Here is a 26,217-nt window from a genome sequence, read left to right on the forward strand (position 1 = left end):
CAAAGTTACCTTGGAAACTGCTTGCTGAACTCTGGTCAGACCTGCCACCTGGATGGCTCTAGCGCCGTCTTGAAGACAAGCATCTGTTAAACTTACCTGTTGTCCCAGCCAGATGATGGAGAGAGGCAAAGACCAGTGTAATATGCAGTGACTTGAGGAAACTTTTGGCATCTCTTGAAGCCAGTTGGTGACAAGTAGGCAAGCAGTTTGGTGTCTCAAGGTCTCCTTCAAGAAAGAAACATTCATACAGGCTTTAGAGTTGGTCTTCTGGCCCCATGTGTTCTCCAAACCCCTTTAGTGGGGTTCCCTTCCCGTTATCATGACATTCTATTTCTTAGAGGCATTTGCACTATACGATACCCCCACCTGGGACAGGAAACTAGGTGTCACCTAAAGATTAAAGGGAATATAAAGGGCCATAGAGCAGTGTTCTTCAAACTTGAGTATTATACACTGTCTTTTTAAAGGAAGTACATTCTTGATAACTATGTGTTGACAGGAGGGTTTCTTTTTTTGAGATGGAGTCTTGCTCTTGTTGCCCAGACTGGATTGCAGTAGCACGATCTTGGCTCACTGCAACCTCCACCTCTCGGGTTCAAGCGATTCTCCTGTCTCAGCCTCCCAAGTAGCTGGGATCACAGGCCTGTGCCACCATGCCCAGCTAATTTTGTATGTACACGAGCCCCAAATTAAACTCTTTTATTTTATGGCCCTGTACAACTGAAAAACCAAGACTTATTTACAAGTTAAATATAACCGAGAGCAGAAGAACCCCAGAATATTGAAATGGGCAACATGAATGCAGTGGCTAATGTTTGGTGGGAAGGGAGTGGGTGCGCATAGCGTGAGTGCAGTCTCTGCTGGGCACAGGCTCTTTGAGCTTGTCAGGCTCATCTGATGCCTCAACTCCCCTCAACATTTTCATTCTTCCAGGGTCTTTCAAATTTTTTGATTACGCATCAGAGGCACCTGGAGGGCTTGCAGCAAAACCCAGGCTTTCCGATTCAGTAGATGTGGAGTGTCACCCAGCAATGTGCATTTTCTTTCTTTCTTTCTTTCTTTTTTTTTTTTGAGACAGAGTTTCGCTCTTGTTACCCAGGCTGGAGTGCAATGGCGCGATCTCGGCTTACCACAACCTCCGCCTCCTGGGTTCAGGCAATTCTCCTGCCTCAGCCTCCTGAGTAGCTGGGATTACAGGCACGCGCCATCATGCCCAGCTAATTTTTTGTATTTTTAGTAGAGACGGTGTTTCACCATGTTGACCAGGATGGTCTCGATCTCTTGACCTTGTGATCCGCCCTCCTCGGCCTCCCAAAGTGCTGGGATTACAGGCTTGAGCCACTGCGCCCGGCCCTTTTTTCTTTCTTTCTTTTTTTTTAAGAGTCAGGGTCTCGCTCTCTCACCCAAGCTGGAGTACACTGGCATACTTATAGCTCACTGCAGCCCCAACCTCCTGGGCCCAAGTGATCCTCCCACCTCAGTCTTCCAAGTAACTGGGACTTACAGGTACATGTCATCATGCCTGGCTAATTTTGCTATTTTTTGTAGAAACGGGGTCTCACCATGTGGCCCAGGCTGGTCTCAAACTCCTGAGCTCAAGAGAACCACCCGCGTCAGCCTCCCGAATTGTTGGAATTGCAGGTGTTAACCATCGCACCTGGCTGAATGTGTGTTTTTTCAACAAGTTCTCAGGTGGTGCTGATACCAGTGGTCCGAGGACGAACCACCCATGCCTCCAGTCATCAGGAGACTTTCCTTTCTCCTGGTAGAAGCACAGACGTATCACTGGCACATTAGGTCTACCTCTGCTTCCTTCTCATTAGGCTATGAGTGATTTTTTTTTTTTTTTGCAAAAATAATACGTTGGTAAAGAAATATAAAAACAGGTACTGAAACTGGGTGTGTGTGGTGGAGGAAGTTCTTAGCTGTACAATGGCCCTCTGACGTCCCTGGGCATGCTTTGTGAAATGTTTTAGTCTATTCCCGAGAAGGAAATAAAAATTAGACCTGCTGAACCCCTGAGGATGTACCTCAGTTTGAGAAACACTGTATGAGTCAGGCATTGTGAAGCACTTACTGCAGGAAAAAATGCTATTGTATAAATAGCAGGCTCTTCAGCTTTAGGTATGAATATCAGAGCCAAGATTAGGGACTCAGAGGTGGTGGGCAGGGGCAGATCCTGGTTTGGTTTTTTCCTCACCTTAACTCAATTCACCCCAACTCTGTTGAAATAGGAGGTCTTTGCTCTGTAGCATGGAAACATTAAAGCTCATTAACTGCATGAATCCACTGGTGTGTATTCAGGGCAGAGAACAGGGTTGTTGAGGAGACTCCCAAATAAAGCCCAGGCAAAGGGCCTGAGGTCCCGGCCTAGGGAAGACCCAGAAGGGTGGAAAGATCCTGGTTCTAGTTTTCCAAGATGCTAAGTGTTGGCCATGGAAGAGCAACTGCTGTTGTTCCACAACCAATGAACTGAACATGTAGACGTTGGCTTAGTCTTGGAAAGCTTCACTTATGCCTAGAATTGTTCTGGATAGAACAGGCTGGCTCAGAAGCACTGGAAAAAGCTTGTCTTGGAGGCTGTTCAGTAGTCCCCAGCAACAGTTTTGTGGCATGTGCCAGAGGGTTTCCATCCACAAAAGCCATGCCTCTCTGTATGCAAAACTCTGTAATGTGGGGACCCTCTTACCGATCTCCAAGAATTTTTTGAAGCAAGAATGTTTAGCTCTACCTCAAACAGACTCAAAGTGCAGCATTGCGTAGTACATTCTCAAACATTGCTAGCTCTAATCCTCCTTCCCTGCATCCCTAACCTGTCTCTCTTCCTCAGCTTCCTCTTCTCTTACCACCATTGGTCCTGTATTTCTAAGTTTGCCACCTGGCATGTGCCCTTCAAATGTCTCCAGTGCGTTTTTGCCTTTCCCTTGCTGTTGCGTGCCATCATTCCCATTCTGATTTTAACAACAACCTGCTGCTTTCCTGCCATAGTTTTCTACTTTCCATTCTGAGCCCTCTTAATGCTCTTATACAACCACTTCCCAAATTATTTGGCCATACCACGTGTATCCCCCTAACCTCTATTCCTCTCCTGGGGGATGAGTTCCACTAAACACACAGAGGGAAATGCTGCTCAAATCGTTCTGTGTGTGCCTTGTTCATTCTTTTTTTTTTTTTACTTCTTTTTCTGTGCCTTGTTCATTCTTGTTTCCATTTCTTTGTTTATGCACTTTTTATCTCTCCATCCTCATGCCCAGCCAGCCAAAGACACATGAGCTCACACATATGCAGTCACCACCTGTGCAGCCTCCCCTCTTCAATACCTGTTTCTAAGTTCTCTTTCTCCCTTCATTGAACTCCTCCTCTAGTCAAAAGTGGTGCAATTCAGCATTTTCTTATTCCTTTTGCACTGATCACAGCCTGAAAGGACTGTGCATATCTACTTGTTTGCCTGTTGCTTGCCTGTCTTCTTTTTCACTCAAAACTCAAGAGGGCAGGTCTTTCTCTGGTCCCCAGTACCCAGCACCTATAGCCTTGCCTGGAGCAGAGAGCCATCCAGCAAGTATCTGTGGAATGAATGTTTATGCATCTGTCCCCTAACTCCACTGTGAGTTCGGAACTAACTCCACTTGAGTGGGAGCCAGGTCTTACCATATGTCTGAAATTTGAGAATGATTTCTAGCGGGAGCTGTAGGCTCCAGTATCTGTCATTATCTGAAATGGCATAATTCAGAGGTGCCTCCATGGAATTGGGCCTCGAGGGTCTTAATTTCAATCAGTCTCATTGGATTTGTTTTGACTGAAAATCTTAGTGCCTGTTTTTAAAGTATATTCCCTTGGGTGCTTTTGAGCACTTGAGACCTCTCTGTAGGCAGGCATTTCATCCCCATCAGGAAATCTCATCAAAATGATATTAGATTTGCACATCAGGAAAATAAAAATCCTCCGAGAAGATGTTTCTGTTCTCTAGATTGGCTTTGGATAGGTGCAGTTAAGCCTACTCAGAAGGTATTTCAACCACATCTAAGATGTTGGGTTGGGGCCAGGTGGCAGAATCTCACAATAAACAATAAAAAAAATCAGGAGGGGAAGAAAGAGGACCTCCCCAGAAATTTCTCTAGTTACAAACCAAGGCAAAATTTAAGAGTAGAGCAAAACACTGGTTTTTGGTATTAGGCTTCATTTCTGAGGGCTGAGTGGTAACCTGGCTCACCAGTTTGGCTGTGACTGGAGCTTCCGGTGGGGGGGCTTCTCCTGTAGTTTTTGGTCAGCCTTTCCCAGGTACCACCTTGTAAGCCATCCTTGGAAAACCACGTAATGGCAGGTCTACTCTTATTCGAGGTTCCTGACATGTCCCAGGTGTTTCTTACATTGCTCTGGGTCTCCTTGCTCTTGACTTCTTCTTGCCCTAGCATTCAGAGAGAGCGAAGGGCCATGGTTGCCTTCTGACTCTCTTGAAACTCCTGTTTTTCTCTGTGGTCCCCTTCCGGGTCTTCGCACTCAAGTGCTCTCACCCAAGCCTTTCTTTCTTTCTTTCTTTTTTTTTTTGAGACAAAATTTCACTCGTTGCTCAGGCTGGAGTGCAATGACGTGTTATCGGCTCACTGCAACCTCTGCCTCTTGGGTCCAAGTGATTCTCCTGCCTCAGCCTCCTGAGTAGCTGGGATTACAGGCACCCGCCACCACACCCAGCTAATTTTTGTATTTTTAGTGGAGATGGGCACTGCGGTGCACGGGAGCTTCATGTGCAGCTTGTCACAGGCGAGAGGATGAGCAGGTAGTGGTCCAGGCTGATGAGGCAGAGGTTGAGGACGGAGGCGCTGCACAGGCTGGTCTCGAACTCCTGACCTCAGGTGACCCCCCTCCCAAAGTGCTGGGATTACAGGCATGAGCCACTGTGCCCGGCCTCAACCAAGCCTTTCAATGTGACACTGAGTGTCCTACAAAGATAACTTTGAAAAGGGCCTGTTGCAGTAGGCATGGAAGCAGCAGCTCCGACGCTTCAGTGAAGCCCTCATCCCCAGTCTTCCCCTCCGCAGGGGACCTGACTCCAGTTTCATGCGTTTTGTCTCTTTTCAGAGGTGTGAATATGTATGCCATGTTGACCGGGACGCTGCCTTTCACGGTGGAGCCTTTCAGCCTGAGGGCTTTGTACCAGAAGATGGTGGACAAAGATATGAACCCCCTCCCCACCCAGCTCTCCACAGGTAATGCACCTGCTGCTCTATATCATGGTTCAGGACTTTTGTCGTGACCAGTTGGGGTCCACCTGTGAAGCTGTATTTGTTTTGCTGCAATGGTGTTATGTCTATTTCATGACTGTAAGTTTCTTTCTAGTATTAAAATGAAGTGTCAAGGGGTGGTTGGGTTTCCCGTCTCTCAACAGCCTTTTTTTTACCTGTACCCTTTCCTGTTTCGTTATGATTCTGAACCCCTAAGTCCTCCTTTCTCCTGCACAAAACACATAGATTCAAAGGATCTGATATTCTCCATTTGAAAAATAATTGCAGGCTTGATTGTTTTAAAACTCACTGTATTATGATGTTGATAGAATTGCAGAAAGAAGATATATTGGAAATGTGACCGTAAACCCTCCAATATGTCTTCTTCCTGCAATTCACCGTGAAGAAATGTTCGTTGCATTCAAGTTGGGGCTGTCATTTGTTTTGTTAGTTGAGTTTTTTAGCCCATTTAAAAGCCTTAATTATATAGAGGTTAAGTTACGTGATTGGACTGAGTCATTAGGTGTGTTTGAAAAGTTCTCTCGAACTTTAGCTGGTTCACATTTCAGTAAGCAGGCTGTATTAAGGTTCAGCTTCAGATCCAGTAAATTAGTACAATTTGTTCTTTTGTTTGGTTCAAAATTCAAGTTCCTGGCCTTGGCTTGGCTTTGATGATCATTTAATTGGCTCCTTAGAATAAACTCAGCGTCACCAAGATAAGGCTTTTGACCAAGGAAGAAAGCAGTTATTTAACTGCAACTTACGATACACAGTTAAAATGTAGCATTTTATTTTACTACTGCTGTGCATTTTTCTTGTAAGTTTAAAAGCATGCATGAAGCTGACCCTGAATTTATCTTGCCAAGAGGAATCCACGTGGAGACATATTCCTGAATGCAATTATCTAATTCAGTTCATACTGTCACCTTTGTTAGGGAGGGTAGACTCTCTGGAGGCTTGAAAGCAAAGGAGGCATTAAGTCCTCAGGAAGATAAGTTACAGCTCTGTCATTATACAAGAAATATTTCTGCACTGATAGTCATAACTCCTGGAGTTAGAAAATGTGCAAAATGTCCAACCAGTTGTTATATTTAAGTTTTAGAGCTTTCAGAAATGTTGAAAGTGTGGCAGAGCACTGAGGAGTCCTCATTCATTCATTCTTTCATTCGTTCCACATTTCATACTCATTAGCTTATGCCATGAATATGTATTGTGCACCAATTATGTGCTAGGTGTGTTTTAGATTAAGGAAGACAGAGAACAAACCTGTCTCTACCCTTATAAAACTTTTATATCAGCAGGGGAGGCTAAATAAATGAGTAATAAACGTGATGTTTGGTAATGTTAAATGCTGTAAAGAAAATAAATTGGGATAAGGGGATAGAGAGTAAAAAGTATTTTTTTATCACATAAGATGATTTTAAAAACTTTTTGTTGTGACATAATTGTAGATTCACACACAATTGCTAGAAATAATACAAAGAGACTCAAATAACCTTCATCCAGTGTATTAGTCCGTTCTCATGCTGCTAATAAAGACATACCTGAGAATGAGTAATTTATAAAGGAAGAGGTTTAACAGACTCACAGTTTCACAGTCATGGTGGAAGGTGAAGGAAGAGCAAAGGGATGTCTTAGATGATGGTAGGCAAGAAAACTTAAGCAGGGGAAATCCATTTATAAAACCATCAGATCTCATGAGACTTATTCACTACCATGAGAACAGTATGAACTGCCCCCATGATTCAGTTATCTCCACCTGACCCTGCCCCTGACATATGGGGATTATTACAATTCAAGGTGAGATTTAGGTGAGGACACAGCCAAACCATATCACCCAGTTTTCCCCAAAAGTAATATATTCTTCTTTTTTTTTTTTTTCTGAGACGGTGTTTCGCTCTCGTTGCCCAGGCTGGAGTGCAATGGTGCAATCTCAGCTCACCGCAACCTTCGCCTCCTGGGTTCAAGTGATTCTCCTGCCTCAGCCTCCTGAGTAGCTGGGATTACAGGCACATGCCACTACGCCTGGCTAATTTTTTGTGTTTATAGTAGAGATGGGATTTCTCCGTGTTGGTCAGGCTGGTCTCGAACTCCTGACCTCAGGTGATCCGCCCACCTCGGCCTCCCAAAGTGCTGGGATTACAGACATGAGCCACCATGCCTGGCCAATAGTAATATATTCTATAACTGTGGTAATATATCACTGCTGGGAAATTAAGAATGATTGACCTTATTCAGATTTTACAAGTTTTATGTACACTCATGTGTGTTGGTGTGTGTTAATTTTGTGCAGTTTTATCACGTGTCATATGTGTGAAGCCACCAGAGTCAAGGTGTAAGACAGTTCCCTCCCTCGTGCTGCTCCTCCATAGCCATAGCCACCTCCCTTCCTCCTGTTCTCCCTAAGCCCTGTCAACCACGACCCTGTCTCATCTATAATTTTGTCATTTCAAAAATGCTATATGTAAGTCACCTTTTTTTGCCCACTCAGCATAATGCCCTGAGATCATCCGAGTCATTTCTTTTTATTGGTGCAGTTAGTTTCTCTCCCATTGAAGGAATGACCGTTGGGTTGTTTCCAGTTTGGGGCTATTATGAATAAAGATACTGTGAACAATCATATTCAGGTTTTTCTGTGAATATCGTTTCATTTCTCTGGGACAAATGCCTAAGAGTGAATTGCTGGGTTGGGTAGTAAGCACGTATTTCGTTTTGTAAGAAACTGCCAAGCTTCTTGTTCAGAGTGGCTGGACCATTTTGCATTCCCCTGAGCAGTGTGTGTATGATCTCTGCATCCTTGCCAGCATTTGATGCTATTATTATTTTTTATTTTAGTCATTCTGAGAGGGGTCTAATAATATCTCATTGCAGTACAAATAAGATGTGATGTTTCCAAATTAATGCAGTCTTTCAAAGCAGTCTCTGTAGGGGTTACACAGTCACAAATATTGCCATCTCTCAGAGCGACGCCGAAGTTTCTTTGAGGGTTCAGAGCCTGTTTTATCCAAGTGACCCATAACAAAGGACAATAGGTAGATGAATGTACCCCCCACAGTTGGGAATGGCAGACAGTGCTGTCTTTGAACCCCGCAAGAGCCTAAGGAGCAGGAGAACAATTTCATTGTATTAGTCAGAATAGACCAGTAACAATCAGCTCCCAAGTCTCAGTGGCTCAGGACCACTAAGGTTTATTTCTCATTCATGCTACATCTCAGTTGAAAGTTGGATCAAACATTGAAAGGTTCTGCCCAGCTAAGGGCCTATGGCTGATGTTGAAGCCACCATTTCCAACATTTCTGGTTCATGCAGAGGGAGAGAGGAAAAGAGAAAGAGAAGCTCTTTCACCAACAACTAATCTTCCACCAATCTTCTGCTTATAAGTGAGATCTTTCTAAAACATCGCACATGGCTTCAACCAGCTCAAGAGAGTGGGGCAGTGCAACCCTACCATGTGTGTTGAAAGTGATTAGCATGAGCTAATATTTATTGATTAGCATTAGCATGAGCCCCACACAGCTGTGGGAAAAGGAGCAGACGAGTGCAGGTAGGTTAATAACAGAAAATAATCAGTCTCATTGCTTCAGAACCATACCTTGTTTTTACTTTCAATAGTATTACACGATCTTAGCCGGCCTGGCTCTACGTGTTTGTTTTTTTTTTATTTTTAATCTTTTTTTATTGTGAAAATTAAATTTAACCTTGAAGAAGCAAAAGTTGCAGTTCTGAAGATGTCAAAAAGTAGTGCAAGGCCGGGCGCGGTGGCTCAAGCCTGTAATCCCAGCACTTTGGGAGGCGGAGGCGGGTAAATCACGAGGTCAAGAGATCGAGACCATCCTGGTCAACATGGTGAAACCCCATCGCTACTAAAAATACAAAAAATTAGCTGGGCATGGTGGCATGTGCCTGTAATCCCAGCTACTCAGGAGGCTGAGTCAGGAGAATTGCCTGAACCCAGGAGGCGGAGGTTGCGGTGAGCCGAGATCGCGCCATTGCACTCCAGCCTGGGTAACAAGAGCGAAACTCCGTCTCAAAAAAAAAAGTAGTGCAAATGTAGTCCCAAAGAAGACATATTAAAAATGTTCCTGGCAGTTTCAGCATCACTGGATTTGCTGGCCAACCTCACATAGCTCCTGCGTTGAGCGGACAGCTCACGCTTTGGCCTTGAGCTCTGTGCGTGCTTGTTGAAGATCTTCACGTTCCTACAGGACTTTGTTGCCTTGACTTGTCAAGCGTGAATTGCATTTCTGTATCTGGTTTTCTAATTAAGGAATCGGATGCTCTCCCCACCCCCACTTTTAAAATAACTATTGGGATATAGAAATATCTTTTTTCAACTAGCATTGAAATCCTTTGAGGCAGGAGTCAAGTGTAGTGTTTGCACATGATAGATACTCCTCGACTCCAAGTTGCTGACTCTGGTGTTAAAGTGCCTGTGTGACCTGGAAAGCTGCCTCATAGACGATTGTGATGACTCAGGGTTGGGAATTGTCCTGACCCAGTAGGGTCCAGAGCAGTGCACCAGCTGCCGAGGCAGCCCGGGGCGTCTTTTCTTGTGTATAGAGTGAATGGCTTCAGTATTGAGGGTCAGCTGCTGCCCTTTTGACGGCCTCCACTTTTTCCAGTCCTTTGCACGCCACCAAGTTTATCTCCTCTCCCTTCCAACCAGCCTGGCCCTGCTTATATCCAAAAATGCTAGTTTCCCAGTAACACAAGTAGCTGCCATTTACTGAATGATCCTTTGTAGGTGTTTTTCATGTGGTGGTGTTTTTATACAATCCTGCAAGGTAAGTCACTGTTTACCAGTGAGGAAATAGAGTCTCAGAGAGATTAAGTCTGCTTGACTGAAAACCTAGATTTTCCTACCATGCTGTGTTATTTCACTGTTCTCTGATGTCATTTAGTATAAGACAGTCCCCTCCCCACCAATAGTTGGAGATATCATCTATTATCTCTGTGTCTTTATGTTTTGAGTAAAGTCAATCCAAATAGAAAATACGTCCATTTTATTGTCTCACTAAGGCGCATCTTTATTAATTGGATGACTGTGTCATTCATATTTGTTTTTGTCTAAGACAAGGTTTTGCTGTCATCCTGGCTAGAGTGCAGTGGCACCATCATGGCTCACTGAAGCCTCGACCTCCCAAACCAAACGATCTTTCCGCCTCAGCCTCCCAAGTAGCTGGGACTACAGGCACATGCCACCATGCCCAGCTAATTGTTTTGTAGGGGGTATTTTTTTACAGAGACAGAGTCTTCCTATGTTGCCCAGGCTGGTCTTGAACTCCTGGGCTCAAGCAATCCTCCTGCATTGGCCTCCCAAACTGCTGGGGTTACAAGCATGAGTTACTGCGCCCAGCCCTGTCACTTATTTATGTAATGATCATGTCTATTCATTCTCCCGCTCTTTTAAAAGATTAAGTTGGAATAATTTTTACCAAACTTGAGTTGAAAACAACATTATTGCCCTTGTGAATCCACAGAACATGCTTCCAAAGAATGGCCCTTCATCTCTATCACGCTGTCTGCAAAGTGAAGCTTCGAGGCCCTTTCCAAGTCTCTCTTCCACACGCTTGCTTTCTGCTTGTTGGTTGGCACTTGTATGTCACAGAGTAGTGAATGTCTTTCATGGCTGAGAAATTTTTCAGACTGCTCACCTTTTCATCCCTACACCTCAATGCTAGCATTTAGAATACATTCCAAGCAGTCACTTCAGGTTACGATGGTTTTGTGCCATGAATTCTCCGAAGTCGAGCTGGAGGAGAAGCGTTAGCTTTCATGAGGGTTGAGCCAGCGCTAACAAAGATGCCCCAGAAGGCACGATTATCAGATTATCAAATAATTCTTTAGCTTGGCAAGTGATGAGGAGGGAGCTTTGAGCGGGGAGGGTCTCTGTTTGCATCAATCTAGCTACACTAATGTGAAAGTGTGATGGCTTGGTCTGTCACCTGCAGCCCTTTCACTTGGCAGAAAGTTCAGAGGCCCACACGAGCCAGTCCAGACTTTGGGAAGCTGATGGTTTATGGAAGAAAGTGGAGCTTGCATTGGAGGAAGGTGTACTGCGTGTTATGTTGAGCAGGGTGGTACTATTTTTCCAGGCTTGAGTGGAGAACCTAAGTGTTATCTTAGAGGGGTGGAGGGTGGTGTGTGGCCTGGGGCCATGCCTGGCATGGCTTTCCGGGATGGTGGGGAATATTTTAATCTCTTTTGCTCATGAGGCATAGGGATTTTCAGGACCCTAACACAAACTTCAAAGAGCTCTAAGGAAGTCTCAATGTCCTTTTCGGATAGTAATGCAATGTCTCTGACGTCCAAAGGAAGAAAATTCGTCAGTGGAGATTTGAACTAAAATTACTTGTGCTCATCAGCAGTTTTTGAAGATGCAGAGCGCTTGGTTATGAAAATAGAACAAAAATGCACATTCGGTTTGTCCTTAGCACTTCAGGTTCATCATACTCTGAAAAAGCCTGGTTTGGTGCCCAAGTCCTTTGAGGCAACCCTGGGTTGTTGCCCGTCCTTTGAGGATAAGCAACAGCAATGTCTCAGAAAACATCGTTAATGCAACAGCCCACCCACCTGGATTCATTAAGCCCACATCTTTTTTATCTGACCAACAGATGCCCCTAGTTAAGATCCAAATGACTCTTGCAATGCAGGGGTGTTAAAGGAAGGGAGATAAACGTTCTGAAAAGCAGAGATCTGTTTGCTTTTCGGGTTATTAAAGAACCTGGATGGAACTGGAGGTCATTATCCTTAGCAAGCTAACACAGAAACAGAAAACCAAATACTCCATGTTCTCATGTATAAGTGGGAGCTAAGTAATGAGAACTCATGGACACAAAGAGGGGAACAGTAGATACTGGGTTCTACTTGAGAGTGGAGGGTGGGAGGAGAGAGAGGAGCAGAAAAAATAACTATTGGGTACTAGGCTTAATACCAGGGTGACGAAATAATCTGTACGAAAGACTCCCGTGACACAAGTTTACCTGTATAACAAACCTGTACATGTACCTCTGAACCTAAAATAAAAGTTAAAAAAAAATTTTTTTTTAAAGTACACTTTTGGAAAGTTTTAGCTGTGTACCCAGTGATAACACTTACAGTAAGTGGTAAATGTACCTTGTGGCCTCCATGCATGTATTTCTGCCCACTCCTTTTTTTGTTTTTTTTTTTTTTAAGATGGAATCTTGCTCTGTTACTCAGGCTGGAAGGCTGGAGTGCAGCGGCATGATCTCAGCTCACTGCAACCTCTGCCTCCTGGGTTCAAGCACCTCTCTTGAGGTTCTACCACCTCAGCCTTCCAAGTAGCTGGGATTACAGGCACATGCCACCATGCCTGGCTAATTTTTGTATTTTTAGTAGAGACAGGGTTTTGCCATGTTGGCCAGGCTGGTCTCGAACACCTGACCTCAGGTGATCCACCTGCCTTGGCCTCCCAAAGTGCTGGGATTACAGGCTTGAGCCACCCTGCCTAGATTTTCTTTTTTCCAAAATTTCAGTATGTTTTGGGGGAACAGGTGGTTTTTGGTCACATGCATAAGATTTTTAGTGGTGATTTCTGAGATTTTGGTGCAGTCATCACCCAAGCAGTTTACACTGTACTCAATGTGTAGCCTTTTATCCCTCGCCCCCTCCTTCTCTTCCCTCCAAGTCCCCAGAGTCCACTGTATCATTCTTATGCCTTTGCACCCTCATAGCTTAGCTCCCGTTTATAAGTGAGAACATACCATGTTTGATTTTCCATCCCTGGGTTACTTCACTTAGAATAATGGCCTCCAGTCCATCCAGGTTGCTGCAAGTGCCATTATTTTGTTCCTTTTTATGGATGATTATCATGCCGTTATTTCATTCCTTTTTATGGCTGAGAAGCATGCCATTATTTTGGCTTTTTATGGCTGAGCATTCTGTAGACTTAGAAAAGCCTTCATGAGCTGGGTGTGGTGGCTCACATCCTTAATCCCAGCACTTTGGGAGGCTGAGGCAGGAGAATCACTTGAGCTCAGGAGTTTGAGACCAGTCTGGGCAATATGGCAAAACCCCATCTCTACCAAAAAAAATTAGCCAGGCGTGATGGTACATGCCTGTAGTCTCACCTACTTTGGAGGTTGAGGTGGGAAGGTCACCTGAGCCGGAGAGATCAAGGCTGCAGTGAGCCATGATCATGTCACCGTACTCCAGCTTGGACAATGGTGTGAGTCTCTGTCTCCAAAAAATACAAAATAAATTAAATACAAAATAAAGGCTCCATGTGCATTATAAATGTATTTTTACCTGTCATTCAGTTGTTTCCAGTGTTCCAATCTTAAAGGATGCAAATATTCTGCTTAGAGATGAATGAGCTTCTTATGTCGAGTGCTTGGATGGACAAGTGCTCTGCAAATGTTTGTGAAATGAAAGCAAATCCAGGGCATGCAAAACATTATTTTTGCCTGGGATGGTAGGAAAAGGGGTTGTAGGGATTTTATAGGGTTGTCAATAGTTTCTTATATCCTTTTGTTACACACTGTGCTCAGCATGACTAATGTGATGCAGTGAACTTCTAGAGGCTTGAAAAAGAAAGACAAATTTATTAGCATACCGTCCATCTAAGCAGCCCCTTCCTTCTTTTTTTGCGATGGAGTGTTGCTCTGTCGCCTAGGCTTGAGTGCCGTGGTGTGATATCTGTTCACCACAACTTCCGCTTCCTGGGTTCAAGCGATTCTCCTGCCTCAGCCTCCAGAGTAGCTAGGATTACAGGTGCGTGCCACCACAGCCATCTAATTTTCAGTATTTTTAGTAGAGACGGGGTTTCACCATGTTGGCCAGGCAGGTCTTGAACTCCTGACCTCGTGATCCACCCGCCTTGTCTTCCCAAAGTGTTGGGATTATAGGCGTGAGCCAGTGCGCCTGGCAGCAGCCCCTTCCTTTTAAGAGACAGTGCAAAAGGAGGGACCCATCAGTGGTCATGGGTTCACAGTGTCCTCACTAGAACTTTTTACACAAGCTTGGATTTTAAAATTGGAGTCACTAATGCAGAGGTTTCTTAACACTTTAACAAAACGTGTGGCGCTCTGGTGTCTCACCAGCCTGATTGGCTGGGCTATGCTGGGTGGGCGTGGGTTCTAGGCAGCCTGATTGGCTGGGCTGGGCTGGGTGGGCGTGGGCTCTGTGCAGCCTGGGTGTGGCATCATCAATTCACAGAGTTTGGGGAAGAGGTGGGCGGCCATGCAGAATGGCTTTAAAGGAAAGGATCAGAAAGTAGGGCCCCTCTGGCCTTTTGAGACTCTGAGTGTCCTGTGGTCCCCAGTTGGCAGGTCTAGCACAGGAAGGCTCTACACTTCTGGCATCTCCCTAAGTGCTCAAAAACCTACCTTTAGAGGCGGCATCTTCTGTTTATTTTCTTTCCTTCCTACAAACCTGTAAATAGAACATCTCTTTGGCTCATCTGTAAGCAACAAGAAAAGACCACAGGTTGTATTGGGAAGCACAGGGAATGGAGAGACCCAAACCAGTTCTCTCTTTATCATGTACCAGTTGCTTCCCTTGGATAGAGAACTTAAATTCTTGGATATGTGGCGTGTCTTTTTTTTTTTTTTTTTTTGAGACAGAGTTTCACTCTTGTTGCCCAGACTGGAGTGCAGTGGTGCGATCTCAGCTCACCACAACCTCTGCCTCCCAGGTTCAAGCCATTCTTCTGCCTCAGCCTCCCAAGTAGTTGGGAATACAGGCATATGCTACTATGCCCAGCTAATTTTTTGTATTTTTAGTAGAGACAGGGTTTCTCCATGCTGGTCAGGCTGATCTCGAACTCCTGACCTTGGGTGATCCACCCAACTCAGCCTCCCAAAGTGCTGGGATTACAGGCGTGAGCCACTGCGCCTGGCTGTGGTGTGTCTTTTTTAAAGAGGTTGGGGGGAAATGAGATTTTCAACACCCCTCCTGTCTAAAGGAGGGTGAAACCAGGCTCTATGAATCATTGAATCAGAACCCTCCCCAGAGACCCAGAGGAGAGATCACCTCAGCAGTGGCTCAGGATGGGCAGGTGAGGTGGTGAGTCAGTCCCTTGTGATGGCGACTTTCCCTGGTATCTGTGTCCAGCCTGTAACATGCGTGTGTTCCTTCCTGAATGTCTTTCAGGTGCCATCAGTTTCCTGCGCTCTCTCCTGGAACCAGATCCTGTGAAGAGGCCAAATATTCAGCAGGCACTGGCGAATCGCTGGCTTAATGAGAATTACACAGGAAAAGTGCCCTGTAATGTCACCTATCCCAACAGGTAATTGTGTGCACTCAGAGGGACTCCTCGGGTGAGATGGGGCCTGTCCTAGGAGCCCTGAGCAATTTTGGACAGAACACTGTCTGTGATGGAAGGAAAAGCCGTGTTCTCTCTTGGCTGTCTCCCCTTCCCCTAACACCCACCCCACACATCCACAAGTGGAAATGGAGACGGGGCCACTGTGTGCACTTGTACTGTGTGCCCTATGGGGGAACCTGGCAGAGAGGTGAGGAGAGTCTGACATCTATCTAGCCTTTGAGGGCCTGTGGCTTCCCAAGGGGGGGGCCTCTTTCTAGTTCACACAAAGGGACTGTTGAGACTAGCTGTGGCCCCAGTGTGTGTGTGTGACAGAAAGAGAAAAAGGGAAAAAGAGACAGAGAGAGTCTATGTCTGCTTGGGTCTCCTTATGCATGGGTGTTGTGTCTATGTGTGTTATATGTTGTGTGTCTGTGTGTAAATTTGTGTGTGTGTATCTGAGTGAGTGTGTGTATGTATATCTCTGTTTTGTTTTTGAGACAGAGTCTTGCTCTGTCACCCAGGCTGGAGTGCAGTGTCACAATCTCAGCTCACTGAAACCTCCGTCTCCTGTGTTCAAGCGATTCTCCTGTCTCAGCCTCCCAGGTGGCTGGGACTACAGGTGTGCACCACTACACCCAGCTAATTTTTATATTTGTAGTATTTAGATGGGATTTCACCATGTTGGCCATGATGGTCTCGATCTCTTGACCTTGTGATCCCCCCACCTCTGCCTCCCAAAGTGTTGGGATTACCGGCATGAGCCACTGCACCCGGCGTCATCTTCTTCTTCTTTTTTTTTTGACGCATAGTCTGGCTCTGTCACCCAGGCTGGAGTGCAGTGGCATAATCTTGGTTCACTGCCCTCCCTGCCCTTCTGGGTTCAAGTGTTTGTCCTGTCTCAGCCTCCTAAGTAGATGAGATAAGAGGCATGGGCCACCACGCCCCAATACTTTTGTATTTTTAGTAGAGATGGGGTTTTACCATGTTGCCCAGGCTGGTCTTGAACTCCTGACCTCAAGTGATCTACCTGCCTCGGCCTCCCAAAGTGCCAAGATTTCCTGTGTGAGCCAATGCATCTCACCAGTCTTTGTGTGAGTGTGTTTGTGTGTGTGTGATCTACTCACGAGCCCACCTGCCAACATCAGACAGAATCACATGGGATTGCCCCTCCCTTTGCAAACCTCCCTTAGATGCCTTCTTCTGCCTTGTTTGTGATGTGTATATCAGCCCTAAGTCCCCTGCCTTAAAATGTGGGAGGCAGGAAGGAAAGGCACTAGCAGTCATTCGTCTCAGGCCGGGAGTCCCTGTGGACTTTCCTCGAAGACTTTATCAGTTTCCATGAGGAGGGCTATTTAAGCAAAGCTTGTACACAGGAATCTGCAGCATAGGAGCACTGACCGGCTCCCAGTGGCAGCCACGCTCCTCTATGTTGGTATGCTAACTACAGATTGGAAAACATTTCTCTCTCTCTTTTTTTTTTTTTCTTTCTTTCTTTTTTTTTTTTTTGAGACAGGGCCTCACTCTGTCACCAAGGCTGTAGTGCAGTGGTGTGATTATGGCTCGCTGCAGCCTCCGCCTCCTAAACCCAAGTGATTCTCCCACCTCAGCCTCCTGAGTAGCTGCCACCAGAGGCATGAGCCATCATGTCAGGCAGATTTTTCTATTTTTCTGCAGAGACGGGGTTTTGCCATGTTGCCTAGGCTGGTCTCAAACTCGTGGGCTCAAGTGATCCTCCCGCCTCTCAAGGTGCTGGGATTGCAGGCTTGAGCCACTGCCATGGCCAAAAACCTTTCTTTGTATGTTTTTTCCACTCATCTGTCTATTTCTAACCAACCTGAGCAAGGCAATGAGGGCCCTTGTTTTGGCTGATTTCCAGCGAACGAGGAGACCACGTGGGTGCGATCCACTCACGAGCCCACCTGCCAACATCAGACAGAATCACATGGGATTGCAGACCTTCCACGACTGCAACCCACCTTCCTTCACCCTTTAGTCCTAGGGCGGCTTGCACATTTGACCAAACTTGGATGAAGACAAGAGAATCGCTTACCAAGAGGGCAGAGGGGAGACTGAAAGGGCAGAGGAAGGGATGTCCTCCGTGGTCTTGTTTTCAGTGCCTAGGAAGGTCTAGAAACACCCGCCAAGCCTTATGAGAGCTGAAATACTGAGTTCTTCAAAGAAGATGGGCAGGCAGAGCTCTGCTTGGGTTGGAAGTTCTAGAAAAACTTTAAAGGGACGTGGGAGTCTGAATCCACACTACGGTGCCAAATTTATACTCACTGTGCCCAGAGAGGGGGTGATTTCACTCTGTTGCCATCTAGAATTCTAGCATTTGGCTCATGGGAGGTAATTTAAACAAAGTCTAGGTGACTTAGGTTACCAAGGGAACCTGGAAATAGATTGCTGTTTTCCAATAACAGCTCAATGTGGGCCAGGATCTGAAACAGACACCAGAAATACTACCCTAAAGCGAGGCAGAGAGCAAAGCTGAAGGGGCCTTGCCTCATTACTCGTGCTGATGATGGAAAGCAGCACACAGGTATGCTTTCTGCTAAAGGCGGGGGCCTTGGTAGCCACATGAGTCATTAAGCTCATGTAATCACCGAATAAATGAGCATCATCAATCCACTCAATGCGGCAGCTGTGGAAGGAAGCGGAGCTGGGGTTAGAAAGATGCTGTTTCCCCTCCTTGTTGGCTGTATCTTCATTCACTAAGAATTACGGGGCAGGCATCTCGTTCCGTAGCTTTCCCGGGGGTTACAGACGGGCTTTGATAGATTAACACTGAAATTCAAACTCCGGTTGTTGCCAGAGTAGTGTGATGGTTTTTGTGTTTGGACTTGGTCAGAAGCATGAGGGCTCCACATGAACCCAGTTTCGTGGACTGTAAAACTGGTTGAGGTCTCCTTGCTCACTAAGGAAAACAGTGCTCAGTGTCTTCTGTATATGGAAGGCCCATTGCTCATTTTACACTAGAGGCAAATCAGTGTTTGGTTTTTAAGTAATGGAACCAGAATTCTTTTTTTTGAAACAGAGTCTCACTCTGTCAGCCGGGCTGGAGTGCAGAGGTGCAATCTCAGTTCACTGCAACTTCACCTCCCAAGTTGAAGCGATTCTCCTGTCTCAGCCTCCCGAGAAGCTGGAATTACAGGCCTGTGCCACCCTGCCTGGCTAATTCTGTATTTTTAGTGAGATGGGGTTTCACCATGTTGTCCAGGCTGGTCTTAAACTCTCGGCCTCAGTTGATCTGCCTGCCGCAGCCTCCCAAAATGCTGGGATTACAGGCATGAGCCACTGTGCTTGGCCTGGAACCAGATTTCTAAGCTACTGGAGGAGGTACATGTGATTTACAATGTTTATTTTGAAAAACCTTTAAGACAAATAAATATATTTTTTATGATTATTTTTCTGGTTTTACTGGCAGGTAGATAAAGGGAGTGAGAACATACAAGCAGAGAAGGGGATATTTTCTTTATAAAGTATGTTTTATAGTTTCCCGACATACATAGCCCCAGATGTCTTTTAAGCATTGTCAATATTTTCCTTTTGGGAAAGTAAAGAAAATGAAGGTGTCATATTTTGTATTGCTTTTGCATAAAGCCTTCTCCTATGAGGTCATTTCAGTCTCCAAGTTGATCTCCAAAAGCAAAGAGGGAGATGTCTTTGGAAGTAAATTTTTTTAAATAAATGTTTATGCCAGTGAGTCAACAGATGTTTGCTAGGTGCCCAGCTCCCCTCCTGATCCAGGTGTAGGCTTTTTTTTTTTTTTTTGAGATAGGTTCTTGCTTCGTAGCTTAGGCTGGAGTGCAGTGGCACAATCCCAGCCTACTGTAACCTAGAATTCCTGGGCTCGAGTGATCGTCCCGCCCCAGCTTCTATAGTAGAAGGATTACAGGCATGTACTACCATCCCTGGCTAAGTGTTTCCACTTTTGTTGCAGAGATGGGGGTTTTGCTATGTTGCCTGGGCTGGTCTTAAACTCCTGCCCCAAGCATTCTCCCTGACTCAGCCTCCTCAAGTGCTGGGTTTCAGACATTTGTACAGAGCCAACCTTTCTGCCTCTTCCTGTCTCTCTGTGGGGGCCTGGACAGTCTCTCCACCCTTGTAGTTAGCTTTGGAACTGGTGGGAGGGGAGGAGGCTGTAGGCAATACAGGACAGAATTAGACCAAATTAGGTCCATGGGATCAAAATGGATTGCATGTGAATTGGTTCAATTCAATTATAGCTAGTATTCTGGAACATTGTACCATTCTCTGTGTCATCCAAACATGCAGCCATGATACAGATTCAATAACAGATACTGGAGAGCACCAAATGTATCTGTTGTTTATTGGAAAACATTGAAACTATTCCTCTCAGTCCAGAGTCAGTTGGCCATTTACATTTTGGCAGAGTTTTTTTTTTTTTGAGACAGCGTCTCACTCTGTCACCCAGGCTGGAGTGCAATGTCATGGTCTTGGCTGGCTCACTGCCACCTCTGCCTTCCAGGTTCAAGCAATTCTTCCACCTCAGCCTCCCGAGTAGCTGGGACTACAGGCTTGTGCCACCACACCTGGCTAGTTGGCCAGGCTGGTCTCAAACCCCTGACCTCATGATCTTCCTGTCTCATCCTCCCAGAGCACTGGGATTACAGGTGTGAACCACTGCACCCAGCTCAGAGCTTGTTTTTGAACATACTGGACATAAAAGGCAGAAACGGGGTGTCTACCCCTGAGCACGTCCCTCCTTTCCACTCTGTTGACCTTTCTTCCAGGACACCTCATGCCCTCTGGGGGTGCCCTGCTCTTGGCAGGGGGTGGGGCTGTGTGAGAGCAGCTGTGGTCTGATTGGCCAGGGTAGAGCCACACCCACGTTGGGATTCCCAGGTATTTCCAAACCACTGTTCCCTCTGTGTTCTGTGTTGATTTGGTAGACCTCAAGTAGTTATTTTAAAAAACAAATACATTATTAATATACTTTTAAAACCAGTAATCATGCCAAGCCCTCTTCCACCTGTTATCTAGAATGTGTAATTTCATGCCAAGAGGAATGAGGAAGGCTGATCTCATAGTTTGTTGGATGTGTTTTTGTTGTATTTAGGGACAGTACTTAGGCAAATGTAGAGGAGGGAGAACCGACGTAGGTTACACCGATGGAACAGTGGTGGGTGATGGTTAGGAGACCTCGTTCTGCTCTCGGTGCCCCTGCCAACCAGCCGTGTGAACTGGCAAGTTCACTTCTTCCACCAGAATTTGCAAAGTCTCCTCTTCTTTATGATGATGGGGCTACACTGTGTGGTTTCTCTGGGCATTATGGTTCTGAGGTTCCATCCAAAATGTCTTCAGACTCCTTGACACGGAGGCTAGTGGCTCTCCAGCCAGACGAGCTTGCCTTCGGCTCCGAGTGCCCTTTTTGCATCACTCTTAAGGGATTTAGAATGTTCTTTTGACACAGCCCCACGACCAACACACACACACTCCCTTAGAGCCCTCCGCCTGATTTCTCGTTCTCAGCAGCCATTAGATGTGTCTGTTTATTTGGGAGGCCGTGAGCGTCTAGACATAGAGCCAGGCTGCCAGTTGTTAATTCTAGGGCTGCTACTCCCTGCCTGTGTGACCCTGGGCAAGATACTGCATTGCTGTGGCTTCGGTTTCTTTATCTATAAAGTTGGGATAATGTTAGTACCTACTCATAGAACTATCAGGATGACTAAGGGAATTTACGTTCTCTTTTCCCCACTGCGAGGGTGAATAAATGAATGGGTAGGTAAATGAAGCCCAGTCTTTCTTTACCATTTTATCCCAAAGGGTTTATTTTCATAGTACCCCTGTGAAGTAGCTTTAACCTGTCTTCCTCTGAGAGCACCCCACTTTGCAGCTGAACCGTGGACCCCCCCCCATGTGTGAACTTGTGAGCTCTTTCTGTTCCTCGAAACATGATCAGGCTAGTTCCTGGATACTTTCCTTTTCCTCCCCAAAACCAGAGTCAGGATGCCTTCAGTCCATGGCAATAAATACATTTTTTTTCTTTTTTTTTGAGACAGAGTTTTGCTCTTGTTGCCCAGGCTGGGATGCAAGGCAACGATCTCCACTCACTGCAACCTCCGCCTCCTGGGTTCAAGTGATCCTCCTGTCTCACCCTCCTGAGTAGCTGGATTACAGGCATGTGCCACCACACCCAGCAAATTTTTGTATTCTTAGTAGAGACCAGGGTTTCATCATATTGGTCAAGCTGGTGTCAAACTCCTGACCTCAGGTGATCCTCTTGCCTCGACCTCCCAAAGTGCTGAGATTACAGGCATGAGCCACCATGCCTGGGCAACAAATACATTTTAAGGAAAGGAATGTGTGATCATAAAGAAATTAGGGAAAAACTTGGGGGATTTGAATATAATCTGGGTATTAGATGGTATTAAGTGATTGTTAAAATTTTATTGGGTATGTTGATGGTTTTGTGGTTCTGTGGGGGACATCTTTGGTTTTTGAAGGTGCACACTGAAGTGTTAATTGGTAAAAAGTCATAATGTTTCCCTCCCTGTGCCCATGTTTTCTCATTGTTCAACACCCGCCTATGAGTGAACATGCGGCGTTTGGTTTCCTCTCCTTCTATGAGTTTGCTGAGAATGATGGTTTCCAGATTCATCCATGTCCCTACAAAGGACACGTCCCTTGTTTTTTATGGCTGCACAGTATTCCAGGGAGGGGAACATCACACACTGGGGTCTGTTGAGGGTTGGGGGACTAAGGGATGGACAGCCGGGGGCAGGGAGGCTGGGTAGGGAAAACACTGGGAGAAATGCCTGATGTAGGTGATGGGGGGCGGGGGGCAGGGGTGGATGGAGACTGCAAACCACCTTGGCATCACCCGCGGGAGGTGCGCATGTACCCCAGACCTTAAAGTACAATTTTTAAAAATGTCATGATGTTTGTAATTTTAAATACTTCAGGAAAAAAAAATGCAAGTATGGCACAGTGCTCACTGGTACATCCAGATGATGACGTACATAAAGTGATTGCATTATTCCCCCCCTTTTCTGAATACATGAACATTTTCAAAATAAAACATCAAATAAATGAATGAATGAAGCTGACTGTGCACAGGGGGCCGGCATGAGCCACTCCGTGACGTGCAGAGGTGACTGGTCCTCTCTCTCTGCACCTGGCAGGATCTCCCTGGAAGACCTGAGCCCGAGCGTTGTGCTACACATGACCGAGAAGCTGGGTTACAAGAACAGCGACGTGATCAACACTGTGCTCTCCAACCGCGCCTGCCACATCCTGGCCATCTACTTCCTCCTAAACAAGAAACTGGAGCGCTATTTGTCAGGGGTAAGTGTCAGGGGTAACCTGCTTCTCAGGGAGCACCTTTTATCTGCAATGGTTTTCAAATGCTCTCCCACTGAGTTAAGCCCTGGGCAGAATTGAGGAGGGTGTTCAAGCCTCTTTCTCCTTCAGCTTCTCTGTTGCCTTTTTAAATTGTTGTTGTTCTGCTGCCTCTTAGCTCTTTGGGTTCCCCACGTTGGAGGCATTGGAGGCTTTTCTGGTCATAAAACTCAGGTAGCAGTGCCTCTCGGGCGTTTGTCTCTAACATATAGTATTATACGTGAGAAAGTCACTATTTAGGTTTAACTTCTCCAGAAAATAAGAACAAAATTGGGCTTCTCTGTCCTGACTCTGGCACCTGCCCTCGGCCTGGGTGTCAGAAAGTCCACATGTCCGGTGTCACTTGCCAGGTACACCTGGGAATTCCACAGCATGGGGTGGCTGGTTGGACTCTGACACCTTGTCCCGTTCATCATTTATGCCACAGGCAGTTTCTGTGTGCCCGAGTAAGGGAATTTACGTTCCTTAGTTGTGACCAAATCGTCTCTCTCCAAATGGACAATGGCTTAAAAAAGAATCCTGCAGGCCAGGTGTGGTGGCTCACGCCTGTAATCCCAACACTTTGGGAAGCTGAGGTGGGTGGATCACCTGAGGTCACTGAGGTCAGGAGTTCGAGACCAACTTGGCCAACATGGTGAAACCCTGTCTTTACTAAAAATACAAAAATTAGCTGGGCATGGTGGCGGGTGCCGGTAGTCCCAGCTACTTGGGCGGCTGAGGCAGGAGAATCGTTTGAACTTAGGAGGTGGAAGTTGCAGTGAGCCGAGATTGCACCACTACACTCCAACCTAGGCAACAAAGAGCAAAACTTCATCTCAAAAAAAAAAAAAAAGAAAAAAGAAGAATCCTGCAAATTGGATCCAAGACAATATGGATTCTTTATACAACAGCTCATGCTTTTATTTAGAATGGTGGGTGCTGACCAGCTCTAACAAGGAGTCAGCTGAAGAAATTCAGAACAGGAAGCCTATCTGAAATTTGAGTGTTCGCTTTTGTGAAGGGCCACCTTCACCGTGGCCTCTTGCACCTTGACATCTGATGGCGTGGAGTTGTCACTGTTAGGAAGACATTTGCCATCCAGAGCACCTGCTATTTGAAGTCATGTGATAGCCCAATATGTCACCAAATTGTACCAGGCAATAGGCTTAGAAACCCTTTTGAGGTTTCTGTATTAGAGTTAAGATGAAACTCTACCTGCAGTTGGGGAAATGATATTCTCCCTGGCCTGGTGGAGATGACCAAATTAATACCCAGAGGACAAGGTGGTCAGTGTGTGTCTTTTGTTAGCAAATCAATTTGGGTGCCGTCTAGAAAACATTGCTGAACATATGAAGAGGCTCCATGGGAGGTTGGTTAAACATTTGGATGAAAGTACAGATGTTTCTAAGCTGATTTAGCTCAGAATATTGGCTAGATTTTGCTTCAGCAGGAAATTATCCACAGAACTCCTTTGTGTGTGTGTGTGTGTGTGTGTGTGTGTGTGTGTGTGTGTGAACTACCAAGGGAAAGATCTACATGAGAAGAAATAAAAGGCTTTAACAGTGTTTTATGGGGGAAAAAAACGTGTTCTGTGTGATGGGGTGGCACCTCTCTGATGGGGACAGTCACAGCTTTGAGTTAATTTCACAGATGGTGTCACTGTGGCTGCCTTGCTCATAGAAAGCTACTGAAGAAGAGACATCAGATCTAGAAAGGGCTTTCAAAATGTAATATTTATTTTATTTTATTATATGATAAGGAGAGATTAAGAAAATCTCTTGTATCACACAGCAGTTCTCTGTTCTGTCATCATGAAGAACATAAAAGTCATACTAGATTTGAAACTGTTTCTCATTTCTCTTAAAAAAAATTTTTTTTGAGACATTCTTTTTTTTTTTTTTTTTTTTTTTTGAGACAGAGTCTCACTCTGTCAGCCAGGCTGGAGTGCAGTGGTACAATCTCGGCTCACTGCAACCTCTGTCTCCCGGGTTCAAGTGATTCTCCTGCCTCAGCCTTCCGAGTAGCTGGGATCGCAGCCACGTGCCAACATGCTTAGCTAATTTTTCTATTTTTATTAGAGAAGGAGTATCGCCATGTTGGCCAGGCTGGTCTCAAACACCTGACTTCAAGCGATCATCCCACCTCAGCCTCCCAAAGTGCTGGGATTACAGGCATGAGCCACTGCACCCGGCCCCAAACGTTCTTCTTTTGATGGAACTAGTTCTTTGGCTGCTGACCAAATTAAATGGAGGGGTCTTAGGTTTTAAAAAACTTTCCTATGGCTGCTTCCACATTTAGAGATACAAGCTTTGGTCAGTCATGCTCTTCTTAATTACATAGCTGGTCCAAAGAAGAGAGATATTTTGTCTGAAGGCTTTTTGTCTTTTAAAAACAAAACAAAAAGAGTCTTACTCTGTCACCCAGGCTGGAGTGCAGTGGCACAGCCACGGCTCACCGCAGCCTCAACTTCCTGGGCTCAAGTGATCCTACTATAGTCCCAGCTACACAGGAGGCTGAGGCAGGAGGATCAGTTGAGCCTGAAAAGTTGAGGCTAATTTTATTTTTTGTAGAGATGGGGTTTCACCATGTTGCCCAGGCTGGTCTTGAACTCCTGGGCTCAAGCAATCCGCCCGCCTTGGCATCCCAGACTGCTGGGATTACAGGTGTGAGCCAGTCCACCTGGCCTGAAGCTCTTAGGCTGTGTCCTGATGTGCCTGGGTGTGTCGCCAGCTGCTGCATTTCTGCCTGTCTGCTTTGTCTGGCATCAAGGCTGCGAGTGTTGCAAAGCAGAGCATAGCTTTGTCTTCTAAGAACATTCTCTGGAAATTCAGCTGGTGTCATCCTAACTGGAAAAGGTTTTGGGGTTGTTTTCAATTAAATTTATCTGTTTAATTGATCAAAAACATTGTATGTATTTATCTTGTACAACATGATGCTTTGAAATATACATACATTGTGGAATGGCTAAATCAAGCTAAATAACATATGCATAACTGCACCAATTTATCATTTATTTGTGATGAGACCATTGAAAATCTACTCTTTCAGCAATTTACAAGAATAGAATACACTGTTATTAACTGCAGTCACCACATTGTTCAATAGTGTCTTGAATTGTTTTCCCCGTTTAACGGAAATTTTCTATCTTTTGACCAATATCTCTTCTGCCCACTTCCCCCCACCCCCTGAAGCCCCTGGTAACAATTATTCTACTCTCTACTTCTATGACTTCTCTACTTCTTTTCTAGATTCCACGTATAAGTGAGATCATGCACTGTTTGTCTTTCTGTGCTTGGCTTATTTCACTTAGCATAATGTCCTCTAGGTTCATCCATATTGTCAAAAACGACAGAATTTCTCTTTGAAGGGTGAATAGTATTCCATTATATA

General features: G+C 45.5%; 1 protein-coding gene across 1 annotated transcript in view; it reads left to right on the plus strand.

Moving 5' to 3' along the window:
• The window catches only part of HUNK (hormonally up-regulated Neu-associated kinase), a 131,970-nt gene that overhangs the window by 82,296 nt on the left and 23,457 nt on the right, over positions 1-26,217 (plus strand). Inside the window, exons 5-7 of the mRNA XM_002761364.6 lie at positions 5,077-5,204; positions 15,333-15,468; positions 22,632-22,794. Coding sequence (XP_002761410.4) covers positions 5,077-5,204; positions 15,333-15,468; positions 22,632-22,794 — 427 coding nt within the window. The remainder of the gene's footprint in view (positions 1-5,076; positions 5,205-15,332; positions 15,469-22,631; positions 22,795-26,217) is intronic.

Source organism: Callithrix jacchus, chromosome 21, assembly GCF_049354715.1.
Source record: "Callithrix jacchus isolate 240 chromosome 21, calJac240_pri, whole genome shotgun sequence".
Classification (NCBI taxonomy): Eukaryota; Metazoa; Chordata; class Mammalia; order Primates; family Cebidae; genus Callithrix; species Callithrix jacchus.